We start from the raw sequence: 22,032 nt of genomic DNA, 5'->3' as shown, positions 1-22,032 counted from the left end.
CCTTTACCTCATGGTCTTATGGTGCGAATTTATTACTCCCACTGCTCTCTAGGTAAAGAAGTTTCTCCTGAATTTATGACCTTGAACTGATGGCTGAAAAGGCTTTAGAGCAAGTGCAGGATCCTTGCAAGTAGAAAGACTCCCTCCACAGAGCTGATCACCCACACTCAAATCTCAGCTCTCTCAGGCTGCAGTTTGGTGAATACACACTGTTTGTTGGACTAAAGTATCCCCCAGAAGTTTAAACTTCTGTATGTCTGTTTAATCAAACATTTTCATAAGCTTCTGCGTGTCTGTTTCATAATCTTAAAGCCCTAGATCAGGTTATCACTGTATCATCTCTCCTCTACCAAAAAGAGCAGCAGCTTGGTTAGTCTTCCTTGACAGTTCTGTTACTATTCTGCTGAATTGTCTTTGTATTCCTTTAATTGCCCTTCTATCCTTTGTATCAATACACCCATAATTAACAAAGTAGCTTGTTAATATTACATGGAAATACAGAGAGTGATTAGTTAATTCAAATGATAGAAAGGTAATTCCTGCTTGATATTTGCATCACAAGTTATTAATCCAACTGGCATTTTGCTCCTCAATCTTCAAAGGACTATGATTCATCATCTTATTTTCTAGTCCTGTCAATTACCCAAAGTTTCAAAACAATTCTGCTTGAATTTCAAATATGGAATCATTTCCATATTTATTTAACTAAAGAGATACGTGTCAAATGCAGCCCTCATTTTTTCACTGTAGTTTCTTTATATATATTTTAAGTATCCAAGCTCTTATTTTTTGTTCATCTGGACAGTGACTTATGAAGATAGCATAAAACTAAGGAGGAAATAGTGTTAGAATCTATTGATTCTAAGGAGCATGTAGCACAAATAGATGCAACCATTGTAGAGGAAACCGGTGGTTTGAATATGCTGGGAAATGCAGGCAGTTCCCTGTCAAACTCCCAGCATATCTACTCCCCTGGATCCCAGCCGATGGATTTCCAGCAAGTTCAGGGTCTCCACACTAAGCAAAAGTCCTGATATTACTGGCGCAGGTTCCCAGAACCTCTCATGAAGTTTAGAAGACGAGCATAAACTTGCTGAATTTGTCATCCCTTAGGGTGAGTTCGGCTATTGAATCTTTACAAGTTAGAACTCAGGAATGAACAGCAAACACATTCATTTTGAATGCACAGGAAGAACAACTAAGAGGTAATTATAAGGTATCATTTCTTATTCCTTTTAATTTTATAGTTATCAAAATGTTTGTGTTTATAAGATATAATGATTTTTTGAAAAATATTAACATTTTAAAAATTTAATTTTTAAAATTTATTTCTAATCAAGTTTTTGAATGTTTCTGCTTGTTAGGAACACTCAGAAACATCTGTGACCATTGACAGCTTTGACAGTCAGCCAACCCAATGGCCTGGCAAAGCTGGCTGTCAAAATTCACCACTGGCGCTGACCTACTCGCATATGCCAACATTACAAGTGCAACATAACCTACTCACATGCATCAATGCTACAAGTGCAGTGTTGCATCAGTGTTTTTTTTTACCAAGAGAAAAGCTTTTTTTTTAATTCAGTATGCCTCTGGTCCAAAATCGGACAGTCAATAGAGCATTAATAGCATTCTGATTTTAAGGAGAGTGTTTCTGAATCTGCACTTGTGTAAAGAAGATAATTCGCGGTGTAATATTTTTAAGCACAGTCATTCAGCCCAGCTGGTTTGTGCTGGTATTTATCTTCCACGTGAACCTCCTCCCATCTGCTGCTCATCCATTGCTGTATCAGTGGAAGCATTGGTGTTGAGTGGGGCTGCAGTCCCACCTGAAGCATTCAAGCAGAACAATTCAGGCTAACGTTTGACTGTGCTGTACTTTAATCAATACTACCTTTCTCAGTACCCACACCGAAGAGGGTGCTACTATGAGGTAACATCCAGCTAAGGTCTCAAGTGAGTATAAGATCCCAGAGCACTACTTTAAAGAACAGAGAACCTCTCCCTGGTCTCAAAACCAACATTTATTAGACAATTAACATCACTAAAATAGGTGATTATCACCACATCGCCTCCATTTCCCATATGTCCGTGCACCTGTCTTCCACTGCCATAATAGTGATAGAGTCCCTCTTGTCCTTACCTACCACCCCATCAAACACATTATCCTCTGCAACTTCCACCATCTCCAGAATTTCCCTAAACGTATCTTTACCCCCACCCCGCTTTCTGCAGGGATTGCTTCCTCCATGCTACGTGATACACCTGCCCATACAGCTCCTCCCTCACCTCCATTCAGGGCCCCAAGCAGTCTTGCAGTTGAGACAACACTCCATCTGCAAATCTACTGGGGTCATCTAATGTGTCCAGAGCTCCAGATGCAGCCCCCTCTATATTGCCATAAATTGGGGGACCACTTTGTTGAGCATCACTGCACCATCCACCACAAGCGAGATTTACCGATGACCAAACATTTTAATTCCCATTCCCATCCCCATTCCAACATGTCAATCCATGGCACCCACTTGAAGTTGGAGGAGCAACACCTTATATTCCATCTGGGTACCCTCCAATCTGGTGGCATGAATATCAATTTCCCCTTCCAGGGAACAAATTTCACCCCCCTTCCCCTATTCCTCACTCTAACCTTTCACTTCTTCTCACCTGCCTATTACTTCCCTCTGGGTCCCCTCCTCCTTCCCTTTCTCCTATTGTCTGCTTTCTTCTCCTATCAGATTCTTTCTTCTCCAGCCCTTGACTTTCCCACCCACGTGGCTTCATCTATCTGCATCCAGCTAGCCTCTTTCTCCTCCCTCCCCCCCAGCATTTTATTCAGGTATCTTCCCCCTTCCTTCTGAGTCCTGAAGAAGGGTCTTGGCATGAAACGATGCCTGTTTATTCTTTTCCATAGATGCTGCCTGACCTGCTGAGTTCCTCCAGCATTTTGTGTGTGTTGATTTGGATTTCCAGCATCTGCAGACTTCCTCATGTTCGTGATTTATGCCTCAATATTTGTTGGAACTTGTTATGCATAAATTTTCTGCCTGTAAATCCTTTATTATAGCCAAAACAACATTTTAGAGATGTGCTTTATTGGCTGTAAGGTTCGTTGGACATCCAGAAACATAAACACAAGTCAAATTTTCATTTCCTCCCATAGCTAAAAAGTGTAAATGCTTGCAAAGGGTCATATTCAGAGGCAAGAAATTTGTCATAAAACTTATTTCCTCTTTTATCATTGCATTTCACACAACAATGAGCAGTTGCTGTTTCAACTAATATAATTGCTTTTTCTTGCGAACCAATTTAACACCGCAAAAGATGCACACTCTAACATTGTAACACAACAGCAATAAAGTATTGAATGGATTCCATGCTGTGTGTCTAATGTGGCTCCGGGGCTCATTCCATTGTCCGCAAAATCCATATAAAAGTAATTAGTTGTCTCATGTTGAATACTTGCCTGTAGAAATAGCTTATTTTCTTTCGTTCTCCTTATTAGCTTCTGCACTTACAAAATATAACTGATTGCTCTGCAAATGATTTGTGGTATTTCATTAAGTGGAATTAGAACTGTAGTTACTGCATGGTACTGCTCTGAAAGGTTACGGATATTATGGGTCATGCTGGCGTGAGGTAACTCATGTCACATAATCTTCAACCTAGTCCTTGTTTATAGTCCAGGTGTTTTTCCTAGCTGCTCTGTAAGATAGCACTTCCTAAGCATCTTTCAGGATGCTACAAGACACTTTGTAGATAAATGCGCTTCTTTTGGGGTGCAGTCCAGAAAGCAGAGCAGCCAATCTGAATGCAGCAAGTTCCTACAGTGGTAGTGCTAGAGTTTGGTAGTTTAGTGTTGTTGATTTTGGGTGCAAATACGGGCTCCATGATACACAGGTGAACTCTCCTGCTCTTCTTTGAAGTAATCCCAGGGGATTTGTTACATCTACCTGCAGGTGTATAGGATAGAGGGTATTTGTCACATCTAAAGAGGCAGCTCTGAAAATGCAGTAGTATAGGAGTGCCAGCTGTTGTGGGCCAAATCAAAGGTGGTGACAAATCAGCATAAAGGAGGGAGATTGGATGGTGCCACAACAACCTCTCACTCATTGTCAGGAAGACCAAAGAGCTGATTATTGACTGCAGGAGGAGGAAACCAGAGGTCCATGAGCCCATCCTCATCAGGGGATCAGAGATGAAGCAAATCGGCAACTTGAAATTCCTTAGCATTATAATTTCAGAGGATCGGTCCTGGGCCCAGCACGTTACTGCCATTACAAAGAAGGCACAGCGGTGCATCTAATTTCTTAGAACTTAAATTCATGCAAATTCAGCATGGAATCTAAAACTTTGACAAACTTCTATATATGTGCGATGGAGAATAAACTGGCTGGTTACAGCACAGCCTGGTACGGGAACACCAATGCCCTTGAATGGAAAATCTTACAAAAAGTAGTGGATACAGCACAGTCTATCACAGGTAAAGCTCTCCACAGCATTGAGCACATTTACAAGGATCACTGTGGCAGGAAAGCAGCACCCATCATCAAGGACCCCAGCATCCAGGCCATGCTCTCTTCTATCTGCTGCCATCAAGGAGGTACAGGAGCCTCAAGACCTGTACCAATAGGTTCAAAAACAATTATAACCCCTCAACCATCAGGCTCCTGAATCAGAGGAGGTAACTTCAGTCACCCCAATACTGGAATGATTCCACAATCTATGGACTCACTCTTAAGGACTCATGTTCTTGATATGTATTGCTTATTTATATACTGTATTATTTTTCTTTTGTATTTGTACAGTTTGTTGTCTTTTGCCTGTCTTTATTGTGTGCAGTTTTTCATTGATCCTCTTGTGTCTTTTTGTATCTACTGTGAATGCCTGCAAGAAACTGAATCTCAGTGTAGTAAGTGGTGACATATATGTACTTTGATAATAAATTTACTTTGAACTTTGAACCTAACCATTTGAATCAAAGGTAAGACCATCATAAACTATACATTGCAGGTAACGCCTCTGTTACAGGGATTTTGGGTTCCTAGAAAATAGTCCATATCACATTTTTTTTAAACATGGAGTCCTATCATGTGCATATGCATCAGAAAGTAGAAGCTGGAAAAAATACAATTTGGGTTTGTTTAATTGCTATTATTCACATACATTTCTTATGAGTGAATTTTTATTCTGTATCCCAGATATTTTAGTAGCAATTTGTGAATCCCATAACAGCAAATTTCTGTGACCTGAACTACTGTAATGTGGGAATCACCTGTATCCATTTCTGCTATTCAGAGCAAGTAGTAACATTTGGCCTCAATTCACTGTCATGATGGTTGATGTTCACTCAGAAAATGAACATTTCTCCAGATAGGATTTAAAATTTTTCTAGACTCAGAAAATGAACATTTCTGCAGATGGGAATTTAAGTTTTTCTAAACTGATACCCTCATCAGGATTGAAATAAATATTCCTTGGAATTTTAAAAGATGAAGAAGTAAATTATTTCTGTAATATGAAATCACTCCACTGGTTCGGGATTTTCTCTCTCCATGTCTCTCCTTCTTTCTGTTCTATCATGAATTGTAATTACTCTGGCTGCGTTTCCAATGAGCAGGGATATCCCAGGTGGATTGTAAAGGAATTAATAGGGGTAGGCTCAGTTCCAACAGAGTGCAGGAGGCAGAATCCACTGATGTTCCAGACGTTAACAGAGGGTGAGATTTTATTCCAGATGCACCAAACCAAATTAAATTAGGAGTTGTCGAGCCTCCAGGATAGTGGCTTCATCTCCAGGAGTTTGTTCAGAAAGCAGAACTATCAGTGGCATTCAACATTATCATCTTTGTTAGTTTTACCAGTGCTGGTGACAGGGGCCGGCAGGTTCTTTGGCTGACAGGTTCTTTGACTGACAGCCAATGAGGAACTGACCACAATTCAGAGTCTTGTGCTTTCTGATTAACCTTGCTGAGGGTGGAGAGATTGAATGTCTAGAGCGCAGAGCATTTGGGAGCAGATGTTTGAGGAAGCATGTCTATTGATGGATTGTACACCCAACAAGAGTTAGCAACTCTGGTGTATGCAGCTATTTCACAAACTCAACAGGTTATCTGAGATGGGTGATATTGATGGTTTTGTGATCTCCTTCATGGATTCAACAAAGTTTACCATAGTTGTATGTTTAGATCCCATAAATAATACAGCAAGCTTTAACTCTCCTATCAATTTTCAGATTACAGTCTTCAGAATGGGCTCAGAGGGACATCAGGACATTGATTTGGCTATTTTAACAGCACTCCTTAAAGGTAATAGTTGCCCTATGTACCACTGTACCTCAACAAATCTAATGCATTATTCTTGTCATGTATGATTAAACTTTCCTCTCTCAGTAATTTCTTCTGACCCTAGAATGCTCCACAGTCTCGACTCTCCCTAGTTCTGTTGTGTTATACTTTGCCAGTTTTAATGCCACCACTAGAGGTGGCAAACCTTTCTGAGAGTGTGCATCCGAGTGAGTGATAATTTTCTAAAGTAATTATCTTGCATGCCATGGTAATTTTGAGCTAAAATTATCATTCATTAATAAATTAGTAACAATAATTATAGATATTTTAAGGAAAAAGGATGTGTCCTGTTGCTTATTTGTGTACATTCATTGTTTTATTATTAATAAAAGTATAATACAGATTAAAATTTCTGCAGCACTTTAGAAAACCTGTTCAAAATTATTAATATTAATCTTTTAAAACAACATTGAAAAATGAGTATTCATGGAGGAAGTAAATTACATATATTTACTGTTATTTTTGCTGAGTATCCTGTATTCACTAACAAAAGCCATACAAAAGCAAAGCAAAGCCATTACCAAATGACCTAGCCATTCATTATCCAAATACTGATGTGTTCACCAGGTCTGTGAGGATTGCAAAGTGTATCATTCAACATCACGAGTTCTTACAACTGTCTAATTGGCACCAAGCTGGTACAAGGCACTTCCTGTGAAAGCATCTCAGTGCTCTTGGATTGTTTAAAAAAATATCATTTACTGCTTCATTTGGCAGTAGAGATGATCATTATGTATTTTTATATTATGGCTGGACATGCTATCTATAGCATCTGTGCCATGGGTTCGCCACCCTTGACCTGCCCCATCAATCACTCTGCCTTCAGTTGCTCAGGTCTGGAAATACAACCCTAAGCCTCTCCACCTGTCTGCTCTGTCCTTAAAATCTACCTATTTAACCACGATTTTTATCGCCTGATCCACTCCCATTGTGCCAAGCTTTGTATAATAGTTGTGAAAAGCCTTGCGGTGTTTCATCAGGATAGAGGTCTGATAATCTGATGACAACCAGCACACTGGTAACGCTGGTCTAACAGATTGCACAGACTATGGCATGTTACTAATATTAATGCCTTAGTGTACATTTACCTTGGTTTTTATGTTTCATGGTGCAATAATAAGCTTCACAGTGAAGCAGTTAAGTTAAAAGGGATGAGGGGAACCATGGCTCCAGCAAGTGAAACCAGAGCATGGGAACGAGTGCCCCAGTGAATGGAAAGGGAACACAAGAGCCACGGTCTTAGTGTATTAAAGAGAACATGTGATCCAGGACTTTGGTGAATGAAAACTGGAGTCCTGGTGTGTCAAATGGAGCAGAGAACATCAAACTTAAAGTAATTCAGTTTAGTACAGGCCCTTGAGCCCATGACATTGTGTCGACCTTTTAATCTATTCCAAAATTAATCTAACCCTTCTTCCCACATAGCCTTCTAATTCTCTTTTATCAATATATCTATCTAATAGTCTTCTGAATTTCCCTAGTATATCTGCCCCTACCACCAACCCTGACAGCACATTCCATGCTCTTACCACTCACTCTCAGTATAAAAACCGACCTCTGACATTCCCCTTATATTTTCCTCCAATCACCTTAAAATGTGTCCCCTTGATAACTTCATAAAATGTGACGAGGCTTTTCACAACAATCATTTAAAAATGCTGCCCTGGGAAAAGGTGTTGGCTTCCACATTATGGCCTTTATCGTCTTATACACCTCTATCAAATTGCCTCTTATCCTCCTTCATTCCAAAGAGAAAAACCCTAGCTTGCTCAACCTTTCCTCATAAGACAGCATTCTGGTAAGTCACCTCTGCACCCTCTCTAATGCTTCCACATCCTTCCCATAATATGGTGTCCAGAATTGAATGCAATACTCCAAACGTAGTCTAACCAGAGCTGTAACTGTATCTCACAGCTTTTGAACTCAATCCCCTGACTAATTAAGACCAACACACCATACATCTTCTTAAGCATCCTATCAACTTGTACAGAAACTTTGAGGGATCTATAGACTTGGACCTCAAGATTCCTCTGTTGTTCCACACATATTGATAAGAAAAAGGTATAGAACCCATATGAGAAGTAAACTATTTGGCCAATACTAGGTTTTGTTCTCTAACAACCTTCATCCTACTCCACTCCATTTCAATCATCAGCTCAGTACCTCAATTCATGTTTGCTCGAGTTCATTCGCCTTCTCTTTAATTTCTCCCTTCCCTCTCAACCACTCCCGGGCTGGTGAGTTCCACATTCTCACCATGTCCTGGGTGGAAAAAAAGTTCTCCTGAATTCCACTTTCTGTTTACTCATGACTAACACCTAGTTCTGCCGTGGCACAAAGCAAGACGTTCCGAATGGGGTGCTTGTACATCAAAAGTTTAGGGTGGAATTCAGAAGGAAGGCCACTGGAGTAGAGTGGTGAAATTCAGGGATTTGCAGGAACCACTATTAGAGCAATGCAGTGATGTACACTCTGTGCAGGAAGGACATTGACAGAGGGCTGTTTTTGACTCTGCGTTTCTGAATATACTGATTGAGTAAATTCACCCATTAATGTTTGTTACGTCCCTTTCCTCCTGAGGCTTGGCAGTAGTCTTTAACAGTCTTGTTAATCAACTGCCTTTCCGATCTGTTTCTGCACAAAGCAGCAATGTAGATAAAAATGTAACCCCTTCAGCATATTAGATCAATCTGTCATAGACTGTGGTAGTAGTTCCATATCATATGCAAAGTATTAAAAAAATCAATCAAATTGATTGGCCACGCTAAGTCCCTTATCTAGTCCACACAACTGTGGCCTGTTCAAGGTCTATACAAAGCTGAGGCACAGGATGAAAAGATGCCCTTTACATTTCTGTTATATGCATTCAAAAATTATACACGCAAGAGGAACTGATTAAAGTGAATTCACATGACAGGATTTAAACAATTTCACATCATTACAAAGCAATAGACAGTCTGTGCAAGAACAACATTGTGTTGCCTACAAATATCAAGTGTTCCTAATTTGTCATAGAGAGCAGTAGCCTTCAAGCAGAATTTTTCAGTGGTAGATGCCATCATTACTCTCTGAAACTATCAGCTTTCAGATTTCCATGCGTGTATACAGTGGTTCATTGCAGAAATTCCAGGATTGCTGTCAGTGCTCCAATGCACATTCAGAGGATGTACCATTTTCACAGCACAATCATGAAGAAAGTTTCTGGAACCTTTGTGAATTTAAGCTATTTAAGCAAGAAAATAGGACTGACAGTCGGCTAACCAGGGCCCCCCACCATTCCATCATGGCTGATTATTTATCCCTCTCAACTCCATTCTCCTGCCTTCTCCATGTAACCATTGACACCCTTACTAAATATATCCAATGACTTGCCTCCACAGCTGTCTGTAGCAGTGAATTCTACAGATTCATCACCCTCTGACTTTAGAAATTCCTCCTTATCTCTGTTCTAAAGGGACATGCTTGTATTTAGAGGCTGTGCCCTCTAGACCCAAGCACCCCACTATAGGAAACATTCTCCCCATGTGCACTAAATAGACTTTACAATATTTGATAGCTTTCAGTGAGACCTCCCCTCATTCTTCTAGTGCTCCTCATACGTTAACTCTTTCATTCTTGGGATCATTCTTGAGACCCTCTCCAATGTCAGCACATTTTTTCTTAGATAAGGGGCCCAAAGCTGTTCACAATACTTCAAGTGCATTCAGATAAATTCCTTATAAAGCCTCAACATTACATCTTTGCCGTTATATTCTAGCCCTCTTGAGATGAATGCTAACTTTGCATTTGCCTTCCTTACCATCAGCTCAGTCTTCAAATTAACATTTAGAGAATCCTGCATGAGGACTCCTGTCCCTTGCACCTCTGATTTCTGAATTTGCTTCCCATTTAGAAAATTGTGTATGCCTTTATTCCTTTTACCAAAGTGCATGACTATACACTTACCTACACTGTATTCCATCTGCCACTTCTTTGCCCAGATTCTTAATCTGTCTAAGTCCTTCTACAGACTCTCTGCTTCCACAACACCACCTGCCCCTCAACCTATCTTTGTATCATCTGCAAACTCAGCCACAAAGCCATCAATTCTATTGATATGCTATCTTTAGTGAAAAGAAGAGGCCCTAACACATTAATCACCATCAGCCAACTAGAAAAGGCCTCCTTTATTTCCATTCTTTACCTTGCCAGTCAACCAATCTTCTATCCCTGCTAGTATCTTTCCTGTAAACCATGGGCCTTTATCTTATTTAGCAGTCTCACATGCAGCAACTTGTCAAAGGCCTTCTAAAAATCAAAGTAAACAATATCCACTGACTCTCCTTCATCTTTTCTGCCTGTTATTTCCTCAAAGAATTCCAACAGATTTGTCAGAAAAGATTTCCCCTTTAGAAAGCTATGCTGAATTTGGGCTATATTACAATGCGCTCCAAGTACCACAAAACCTCATCCTTAATAATGGACTCTGGCATCTTCCTAACCCCGGAAGTCAGTTTAACTGATATTCTACCAGTCTCAGGACCAGAGAATACCAGAGACACATTACCATCTGAGAAGAGAAATCTCTATGCACTTCAGTGCTAAATGACCATCCCTTTATGTTGTAGCTACGACTCTCCCTCTGGTGGAAACATCTCAACTTTAACCCTGTCAAGCCTCTTATATGTTTAAATAAGGTCACAGTTTATTCTTCTAAACTCCAAGGAATGCAAACCCAATCCATCTAACTTCTCCTGAAAAGACAATCCTCTCATCCCTGGTAAATCTCCTTTTGGTTGTCTCCAATGCTACAATATTGTTTTGTAAGTAAGTAGATGAAAACTGCGTGCATTCTTCTAGCTGATGCCTCACAAGCATGCTGCACTCTTGTAACAAAACTTCACTATCCTTAAACTCTGTTCCCTGTGCAATGAAGGCCAAAATGCTGTTTACTTTTTTAACTACTTGTTGTATCTACCTGAAAACTTTTTGTGATTCATGCACTAGAACACCTAGATCCCGCTGACATTCACTCATTTGTAATTTCTCTTAATTTATATAATAATCCACCTTTTGATTCCTCTTCCCATTTCTAACACACCTTCATACTTCCCATTTTAAACTCTATTTGTCAGATTTTCACCCAATTACTCAATCTATCTATATTCCTTTGCACAATCACAATGTCCTCTTCTCAACATGTCCTTTTTTGTTTCATTGGCAAACTTAGAAACCTTACATTCTATTTCCTCCTCCAGGTCATCAACATAAATAGTAAAAAACTGAGGACCAAGAATTATTCCCTGGGGTACCCCCTTCCAGTTTGAAAAGGACCTATCTATTCTAAAAAGATTGTGCCGTTTCTAATGAAATACATTTTTCTTATTTGGGGTGAAATCTTATTTGAATGTTATGGATCAGCTGTTTGAAGTTCTGTCTCTGTTTGCCTTCTGGCCTGTTTCTTAGCTTGCTTCATCTTCATACCAATATAATTTACACTTTTTAAAGTTGAGGAGAGTGGTTCTGGTGAGGTGGGGGGGGGGTCTCACTTGGCCCACTGTGGAAAAAAAATCTGAAAATTTTACACTTGATTCTAATGTTCAAGTGTAAATTTAATCAGATACTTAACAAGGGCAACATAACATTTAACTTTATGTCCATGGATTAACATTTCAATTGTAATTTTTAAATAAAATCATTTTATTTTAAGCATGATCATTTGTGAAACATCCTTTTTATTATTAGTCCTTGTTTTCTAATCTTCAGTGTTCAGCATAATATTTGCAAAGTGAAGTACACCTTGTGCTTCATCTTCCATGGTTTGTTCTCTGTGAAAATTCTTTAATGTGATGACTACTCAGCTAATCTGATGGCATGACAGAGGCATAGAAAACCAAACTACGGCAGGTGCCCAAAATCTTAAGTAAAATCTGAAAGTTGGAAATATTTCGCAGGCCAGGTAACATCTTTGGAGAGAAAAGCAGTTGATGTTTCAGGTTATGAGCTATAATCTAAACTGGAATGCAAGGAATCCCTTTTAAATAATGTGTGACAGCAGCACACATTGGAAAAGACAACGTCCATACTGTAGAAACTAATAAATCTTTACAGAGAGCTTTCTACAAGGCATTGGTGAGTACTGTTATTTTGTCACTACAGCAAGTTCCAGGCCAATGTTATACCCTGATCAGAATTGATCGCAGTTTTCATTTTAGCTCTGACTTCAATGATTTTACAGGCCAAAGACAATTCTAATACTGGAATTGGGTTGACATTGTAAATGCTTTGCCATATAGGGGAGTCTAAAATTAGATCCATTAATATAAGTCAGTCACTGGTTAAATCCAAAAGAGAATTCACAAAATCCTCAATTATCTGGAGAACAGTGAGAATGTGGAACTTGTTCTCAATGAGCTGGATGATAAAAATAGTTTGGATACATTTAAGGAAACTTTTGATAAGCACATGCAGAAGAAAGAGACAAAATGGTATGGTTATTGGGGCAGGTGAAGAGGTTTAGTGGAATCGAAACACTGTTAATGGAAAGCTGGGCTGAATGGCCTTTGTGTCAAAATAATTAAACTAGTAATTAAATGCCCGAAGAAACTGATCCCTTCTGCCAACCCAGTGCCCATTCTCCATTCTCTACACATTTGGGTTACTACCTAAGATCCTCTTAAATGCATTTGCCTCTACTGCCACAACTGACGGCATATTCCAGACATCCACCACTCTGTGTAAAAAAGTTGCCCTGCACATCTCCTTAGAACCTGTACCCTCTCATCTCAAATGCTTGCCCTCTACTACTAGACATTTTGACCATGGGAAAATGATACTGGCTGCCCACTCCATCAAAGCCTCTTATGAGCTTCTGTCAGGTGTCCGCTCAGCCTCTGCCACACTGGGTGAAACAAATCATGTTTGTCTAGCCTCTCCCCATAGCACACACTCTACAAAGCAGACAGTGTTCTGGTAAACCTCTTCTGCACCCTCTACAAAGTCTGCACATCCTTCCTATAATGGGTGACCAGAATGAAATAGAATACATACTCCACATGTGGCTTAACTTAAAGGAAAGCATACCACATGCTTTCTTTACCACCTTATCAAGCTGTTTAATCACGTTCAGGGAGCTCTGGGCTTGGATCCCAAAGTGCCTCTGTACATCTATACTATTAAGGGTCTTGACATTAACAACATACTTTCCCTTTATATTTGATCTTGCAAAGTGCAGTGCTTCACGTTTGGCTGGATTAAACCTCATCAGCCATTTTGCAACTGCTACCTGCAACGGATCTATATCCCACTGTATTCACACTACCACCAATTTTTGCATCATCTACAAACTTGCTAACCCACCCATCTGCATTCTCATCCAGGCCATTATATATGTATCACAAACAGAAAAGGTCCCAAGATCCCTGCAGAACACCTCCACTGACCTCCAGCCAGAATAAGTCCCATCAACCACTACCCCCTGTTTTGTATGGGCAAGCAAATTCTGAATCCAAACAGCTAAGTTACCATCGTTACCATGCATCTTAATCTTCTGGTGACCTACCAAGAGGGACCTTGTCAAACACCGTGCAAAAATCCATGCAGACAGCACAACTCTATCTTCATCAACCATCTTGGTCGCATCCGCGAAAAACTTGCATAAAGCCACGCTGACTGTCTCTAATTAGGCGATGATTTTCCAATGCTCATAAATCCTATCTCCAAGAATCTTCTCCAGTAGTTTCTCTACCACTAACGTGAGATTCAATGGGCTATAGTTTCCAAGACCTTCCCTATTTATTTTCTTGAAAAATGAAACATTATTAGCTGTCAGCAGTAGTTTGGAACTTTGCCTGTGATTAGAAGTTCTTGATCAAACCCCAGCATTCCCATCTCTTAACATTCTCAATAGCTGGCGTGTATCCCATATGGTTGCAATGATCCAGCAACATGAAACCTTGCCCAGTTCCTTAGTTACACCTTCCTCTGTTCTATCATTCTTTCCTGCCTTGACCTTGATCACCAGGAGTAATCCAAAAATTCTTTCTCAGTCTTGTTTCTCAGTCCCTTTTCGAACTTGCTTAGCGGTCATCATAGTCACTGTGGACAAGGTGACTGCTTTTCCATGCAATATTACTCCAAGATTACGCATGCCCAGTTAATAAAAGAATGTAATCCCACAAACAGGATGCTGAACCAAAGGACATGGTGTGACATGTGCTACCCAGAGCAGCAGCCTGTAAAGTTGGAGGTTGCCTAGCATTTAGTCTGACAACCACTGAATCCCCCACTGCCTGTAAAACAGCTTCTTGTGTCCTAGACCTGTGTGGGATACTAAGGAAATGCACATCTCTTTCCACACATCCACTGGCTTACTTATACTGCAGAAACTGATTTAAAATGAATAGTTTTAATAGTTTTTAAATGAATATCTTTAGTGTTCCGGACTTCTCAGCCTCATCATCAGTTCCCTGAAGAACTATTGGCAAAAAGGTGACCTAACTCACTTCCAATCAGCATTCCCATGCTTGGAATACAAAATGGGAATGTTGCACTGTACAATGACCGTTTCTCAATGAAGCAGAAGGAATGAGAATATTGAAGATGTTTCATTTAATTAACATTCTTTGGTGTTATTAAACTCTAAAATTACAAACACTGGACTGGCCACAAGGGAAGCAAATAATGATTAAAAATGCTTCATGAGTACTCTGGGCCGGCTATAGAAAGCATTCACATAACTGAAATGCAGGGAAGTGCCATATGATTCATTAGAACTGTTCCTCACCACTTTCCTGGTGAATGAGGTTTTCCCTCAAATATCGTCCAATAGCTAGTAGCCCTTCCCACTGTAATCATAACCTTTAAAACCAGAGTAGTTCCAATACTTCAGATACAGAGGTAAAGTTTCTGTTTTGACTAACAACAATGACTTCTACCTCTGTAACTTTATCCAACCCAGCTCATAGGCTTCTGAAATATGCAAAGATTATTCCTAAACTGGATTAATTGGTAAACTACTTTCACATGCACTGAAGTACAGTGAAAAAGTTTGTTTTATATGCCACCCATGCAGATCATTTCATCACATCAGAACTTACTTAGTTAAATTCATCACCCCTACTGGGTCATAGATTGCTGACAGCAACTTGTCAGCGTTCTCTGCCCTGGACCAGTCTTTCAAGTTGCTACAAGGTGTAACCCATCTTCTTGGTAAGATACTTCCTCTCCCAGGCACGAGGGCTTTGGAGCTCCTGTAGGGATTTATGTAGCTAGCATATCAGTACATCAACAAAATACAAGGGAAACCAGTCACAGAATGCAGAATATTGTAGCATTTACTGATTCTTTTTAAACTTTGTGCCAGTGACAGACCACAGCCTCTCAATTGGAGTAATCACATGGTGAATTTCTGATAATTATGATTATATGCAGGATTTCAAGGAAGCTCTAGATCTTGGGCACTAAGTTATGAATGGGAAACCCTGCATCAGGACTGAAAGTGGAGTGGGGAGAGTGTCAGTATAAAATGGAGAGAGGAAGTGGTGAGACTGAGGCGAGAAGTAGAAATTGGAGACACGATAGATGAAAACTAGCTGAATCCAGTGCTGTCCATAATCCTTGTTTTCTACAATTCTCTTTTTAGACTGTAAAATCTGCATCTATCACCCTGTCAACAATGCATCCCCAATTGTAACCACACATCGTGTAAACTGAACTATGCTCATAACATCTTTGGTTTTTATTGTCCAGTGGTATTAAAGGAAAGATACTAGCATAGATAGAAGATTGGCTGACTGGCAAGAGGCAACAAGTGGAATAAAATGGGGTCATTTTCCGGTTTGCAGCTGGTGACTGGTGGGGTTCTGCAGGGGTCAGTGTTGGGACCGCTTCTTTTCACATTATATGTCAATGATTTGACTGATGGAATTGATGGCTTGGTGGCCCAGTTTTCAGATGATACAAAATAGTGTTGAGGAAGCAGGGAATCTACAGAAGGACTTAGACAGATTAGGAAAATGGGCAAAGTTGCAAATGGAATATAGTGAAGGGTTGTGTACGGGCATGCACTTTGGTAGAAAGAATAAAGGCGTAGACTATTTTCTAAACAGGGAACAAATTCAGAAACCAGAGGTTCAAAGGGACTTCAGAGTAGTCATGCAGCAGGAATCCATAAAGGTTAACTGCAGATTAAGTTGGTGGTGAGGAAGGCAAGTGCAATGTTAGTAAGAGGACCAGAATATAAAAGCAAGGATGTAATGCTGAGGAGTACTTGGTGTATTGCAAGCAGTTTTGGGCCACTTATCTAAAAAAGGATGCCCTGGCATTGGAGAAGGTCCAGAAGGTATTCACAAAAATGAACCTGCGAATGAAAGGATTAATGTATGAGGAATGTTTGATGGCTCTGGGCCTGTACTTGCTTGAGAATAAGAGGGCTCTCATTGAAACCTATGGAATGTTGAAAGTCCTAGATAGAGTGGGCATGGAGAGGATGTTTCTTAATATGGGAGCGTCTAGGACTAAAAGGCATAGCTTTAGAATAGAGTGACACCCATCTAGAAAAGAGATGAGAAGGAACATCTTTAGCCAGAGGGTGGTGAATGTGTTGAATTCTTTGCCACAGACAGCTGTGAAGGCCAAGACATTGGGTATATTTCAAGCAGAGGTTGACAGGTTCTTGATTGATAAGGGTGTCAAAGGTTATGGGGAAAAGGTAGGAGAAGGAGGATGAGAAGAATAATACATCAGCCATGATGCTGGTAGCAGACTAGATGGACCAAGTGGCCTAATTCTGCTCCTCTGTCTTATGGTCTTATCTCCTTAAAGCTGAGTCCTTTTGTTACTAATTCTTTGACCACCAGAAATTTTCTCTTTAGTTGCCATGCTTAATGCTCTACTTAATTCTGAGCCATCCGCCCTCCACCCCACCTCAGTCCTCCAGTCACTTCTGGCCTCTTTCTCACAATTCCCACTGACCTCTTCTCCATGGAGAAGGCTCCTAGTATCTGCAGTCTATCCATGTAAAGTGCAATCTGATATCACTAATCAAAGAAATGCTGCATGAGTTTGTGTGTATGCTGCTGTTGCTCTCACTTTGAAACAGGATCCATATGTACTCTTTAAACAGACTGACTGCAGTAAATGCTGACGGATCACAATGGCATTGATTGAGGAAATCGTTGAACAAAGTTTGCAGTCCAAGTATGCAACTAATGATGAGTTACTCTTAGCTTATGCTTGCTAATATTTGTCTCTGTCTTTATAAACAGGAGCCAATGCTTCAGCACCAGATCAGCTTAGTTTAGCTTTAGCCTGGAACAGAGTGGACATTGCTCGGAGTCAAATCTTTATCTATGGACAGCAGTGGCCGGTACAGTGCATGACTTGTGCCATTTTGTGTGTTTTCCAAGCAGAAGCCCTGACAGCCTGTCAATATTGTACTTTTTTTTTCCAATTTTGATGATTTATTGAATTGTAATTTTGTCCAATTTTTCCTTTGATTTTTGAAGTTGAGACTTTCTCTGGTGAAACTCTGTTTTCTGAAATGGAATCAATGTTCATCTTTTTAATCAAATATATACATTCTGTATTTTGATTTGGTGACAAAAGCTCCACTTTGGCTGCTGAAATGTTTGAAACCCATGAACAAGTAATGTGACACGAATAGCTGTCTCTATCTGAATTATGCTCAACCTCTGAAAGTCAATTGATTAGAATGTATTTCATAGACAGGGCACTATAAATCAATGCCAATATTAAGCATTAATGTCCAGTGGTGAATTTCCAAACAAGCAGAGATAATGGTGATCTCGAAGCATCTGTGTTGTATTAACAACCCAATGAGTTCACTAAGGAAGGAAAATCTGATGTTTTTACATAGTTTACATAGTCTAAGCATTGCAAAGTGGCTGATTCTTAACCAACACTTGTTCCATGGGCAATGAGAGCCACTGAGTCACTGCACAGATGCTGCCCATCAAGACCACAGCAACCACTTAACTAATCAAACACTCATCCCATTTCTTCCCCACATTCCCATCAACTCTCCCCAGATTCTAGCATCCACTTACACACTGCAGGCAATTTATAGTGGCCAGTTAACTTGTGAAGCTGCACAGGAGCAAACAGAAGCACCCAAAGGAAACTCGTGTGGTCCCAGACATTGGCAGTTGGGATTAAGCCCAGGTGTTGGAACTGTGAGGAAGCAGCTCTCTCTGCTGCACCATAGTGAAGCCTAGTGGTGGATAATATAAACCAACCTTGCCAGCCTTCTCTTCAACCATTGAAAGAACAGAAAACAATTCATTGATCAAATGTGGATTGTGGTCGGTTATAGATCGTGGAGTCTTGTTAAGTGTGGAGATAACTTAAATAGAAAGGGAAAAGCTGGTTAAATATAGATTCTTGATCAAATGTTATCAGTAGCCTCTTCATCTTTGGTTGCCCAATAGAATACATCAACTCCATAGTACCATCACCCAGGGCATCAAAGGTTATGGGGTGAAGGCAAGAGATTGGAGTTGAGAGGGATAAAAAAAACCAACCATGATCAAATAGCAGAGAAGCTTTGATGAGCTGAATGGCCTAATTCTGCTCTTGTGTCTTATAGACTTATGTATCATGATGGAAAACTTCATTGCTAATGGGGCCTTGAATGATGTGGCATAAGGTTAACTGGGTTGGTTTACATGATCATTTCTTTGAGCGGAGTTCACCTCCTGTCCAGCTATAAATGGCCTTTGGTTGCAGGGGGCTTGTCTGTCCTTTAGCAGTGTTTCTTTGTAGCCTTGCTGGACCTCAGTCTCCCCCTCCATCCAGGCTATCTCAGAGGTGGGGCCGCTAATGTGGTTGCCAACAACCCAACAGTGGAGCAGGCTACACTGGTTCACACACAGCCAGATCCACAGTCACAGTGAGTCTAGACAATGAATCTAGGAGCGAGTAGGTTCAAGAGTCAAGCCTGTAGTAAATATTGGCAATTAATGAGATGTGCGTTGAAAATCTTGATGTGGTTGCCTAGAACTCTGGCATAGAACAGCTTGGAGAACCAGATTCTTAGGTTAAAATTTCTACTCACCTTCCACCTAGCTCATTCACAATGTATTATTAACTCCAACCCATGGCCTCTGGATACTCACTCGCCTGCTACATCAGTCTCCTTTCATTTCCATTTGCACAATACTGTTAGAATTTCTCCTCTGTGGAGGATATGCATGGTGTAAAAATGTAGCTGCATTGAAATCCATTTCTATAGCTCAGTTCCCAGGACTTTACAGTACCTGTAACTACTCACTTGTTCACCAAAGGCAACAGAGAATACATTTAAATTCCACTTTCTCTCTCTCTCCTGCCAACAGTGTGGTGATGTCTTAGGAAACATTGCCCTCTGCAGTTTAATACTGTAACCTCATAAACAGTGATGCTGTTCCATTGTTGCTTCAGATAGGTGACAGTCTGTTTGCAATGGGGGTGGGGATAGTTTCAGTTTGTGAGAGTTGTACAATAGATGTGATTACAAAAAAGTGAGATAACCAATAATTATACAATATACAATATATTCCACAATAGAACAATTGCAGACTATTTGACTAATCTGTTCAATTCAGAATGGAGTCAGAGAGCCATAACATGGAGACAGGCCTGAGGCCATCAACCACCATTTACACTAAACCTACATTCTTACTATTTTAATCTCCCCACATCTTCACCAACTCCCTCCCTCCCATCCCACAGATTCAACCGTCACCTGCACACTAAGAGCAATTAACCAACCAAACTGCACGTCTTTGGGATGTGGGAGGAAACTGGAACATGCAGAAGAAACCCACTGTGGTCACAGTAAGAATGTGCAGACCCCAGGCAAATGGGATCCAAGGTCAGGGTTCGTAAATTACTGTCACATATACTGAGCTACAGCAAAAAAATACTTCTGCATGACATCCATACAGACCTGTTCATCACATAAGTCCTTTGAAGTACTACAAGGGAAAGCAATAACAGAATGCAGAACACAGTGTTACAATTCCAAATAGAGTACAGTGTAGGTAAGCATAATGCACAAGGCCAGACTGAGATAGATTGTGAGGTCAAGAATCCATCCTATTGTATGAGAGGACCATTCATTCGTCTTGTTGAAGGGGCTTGATTCTGGTAGCATGTGCTTTCAGACTTTTGTATCTTCCACCCAATGAAAGGAGGGAGAATAGAGAACGTCTGGGGTGAGTGGGGTTCTTAATTGCACTGGCCACTTTACTGAGGCAGCAAGAAGTGTGAACAGAATCCATGAAGGGGAAGCTGGTTTCTGTGATGCCCTGATTGTTCTGATTGGCCAAGACCCACACTCCCCGATCCTGAAAGTTACAAGTCCCTTGCCAGTTACCTAACCTCCATCATTTTCTCTACCTCCTCCTTCCCTCAGACTCAAATGTGCTCACTAACACCTTTCTCCACTCTGGTCCTGACCACTTATCTAGTCCAGACCCCAGCCGAGGCAAAGTCTTAGGTGCTATTGACGATTGCATCAGTTGCTGCACAATCAGAATGGTTGAAGGTGCACAGTTCTTCTGACCACCTAGAACCACAATTAGAATACATAACTCCCAGACCTACAGTGCCTATCAAAACTGTTCACCCCCTTGGAAGTTTTCATGCTTTATTGTTTTACAACTTTGAATCACAGTGGATTTAATTTGGCTTTTTTGACACTGATCAATGGAAAAAGACTCATTTCAAAGAGAAAACAGATCTCTGCAAAGTGATCTAAATTAATTACAACTATAAAACACAAAATAATTGACCGCATAAATATTCAGCCCTTTTAATATGACACGCCAAATCATCACTGGTGCAGCCAATTGGTTTTAGAAGTCACATAATTAGTTAAATGGGGATCACCTGTGTGCAGTCACGGTGCTTCAATTGATTGTAGTAAAAATACACCTGTATCTGGAAGGTCCAGCTGCTGGTGAGTCAGTATCCTGGCAAAAACTACACCAAAAGACAAAGGAACACTCCAAGCAACCCACAAAAAGGTTGTTGAAAAGCACAAGTCAGGAGATAGATATAAGAAAATTTCCAAGTCACTGAATAATCCTTGGAGTACAGTTAAATCAACCATCAAGAAATGGAAAGAATATGGCACAACTGTAAATCTGCTTACAGCAAGACATCCCCAAAAACTGAGAGACCATGCAAGAAAGGGACTAGTGAGGGAGGCCACCAAGAGACCTGTGACAACTCTGGAGGAGTTACAAGCTTCAGTGGCTGTGTATACAACAACTGTTGCCTGGGCGCTTCACCAGTCAGAGATTTATGAGAGAGTGGCAAAGAAAAAACCACTGTTGGAAAAAAAACTCACATGAAATCTCAACTAGAGTTTGCCAGAAGGCATGTGGGAGACACTGAAATCAGCTGGAAGAAGTTTCTATATTCTGATGAAGTGAAAATTGAACTTTCTGGCCATTGGACTAAATGCTATGTTTGGCATAAGCCAAACACGGCACATCATCAAAAACATGCCATCCCTTCTGTGAAGCATAGTGGTGGCTGCACTAATCTGTGGAGATGCTTCACTGCAGCAGGCCCTGGAAGGCTTGTGAAGGTGGAGGGTAAAATTAATGCAGCAAAATACAGGGAGGAAAAACTAATGCAGTCAGCAAAGAGAACTGCCACTTGGAAGATTTGTTTTCCAGCAAGACAATGATCCAAAACATAA

The 22,032-nt window shown here is 40.4% G+C and overlaps 1 protein-coding gene across 15 annotated transcripts in view; it reads left to right on the top strand.

Annotated features, from left to right (window-relative positions):
• trpm3 (transient receptor potential cation channel, subfamily M, member 3) overlaps nucleotides 1-22,032 on the top strand; it is a 501,544-nt gene that overhangs the window by 390,668 nt on the left and 88,844 nt on the right. For 13 of the 15 annotated variants that reach the window (XM_073048536.1, XM_073048531.1, XM_073048530.1 and 10 more), the window contains exons 9-10: nucleotides 6,230-6,302; nucleotides 17,588-17,688. In XM_073048536.1, the coding sequence (XP_072904637.1) occupies nucleotides 6,230-6,302; nucleotides 17,588-17,688 (174 nt within the window). Of the gene's footprint in view, nucleotides 1-1,113; nucleotides 1,203-6,229; nucleotides 6,303-17,587; nucleotides 17,689-22,032 lie in introns of those variants that run through there. The other 2 variants (XR_012099271.1, XM_073048542.1) reach the window with 2 other exon arrangements.

This window comes from Hemitrygon akajei, chromosome 6 (assembly GCF_048418815.1).
Source record: "Hemitrygon akajei chromosome 6, sHemAka1.3, whole genome shotgun sequence".
NCBI lineage: Eukaryota > Metazoa > Chordata > Chondrichthyes > Myliobatiformes > Dasyatidae > Hemitrygon > Hemitrygon akajei.
The sequence above is the reverse complement of the archived record's forward strand: the minus strand, read 5'-3'. Positions and strand labels throughout refer to the sequence as shown.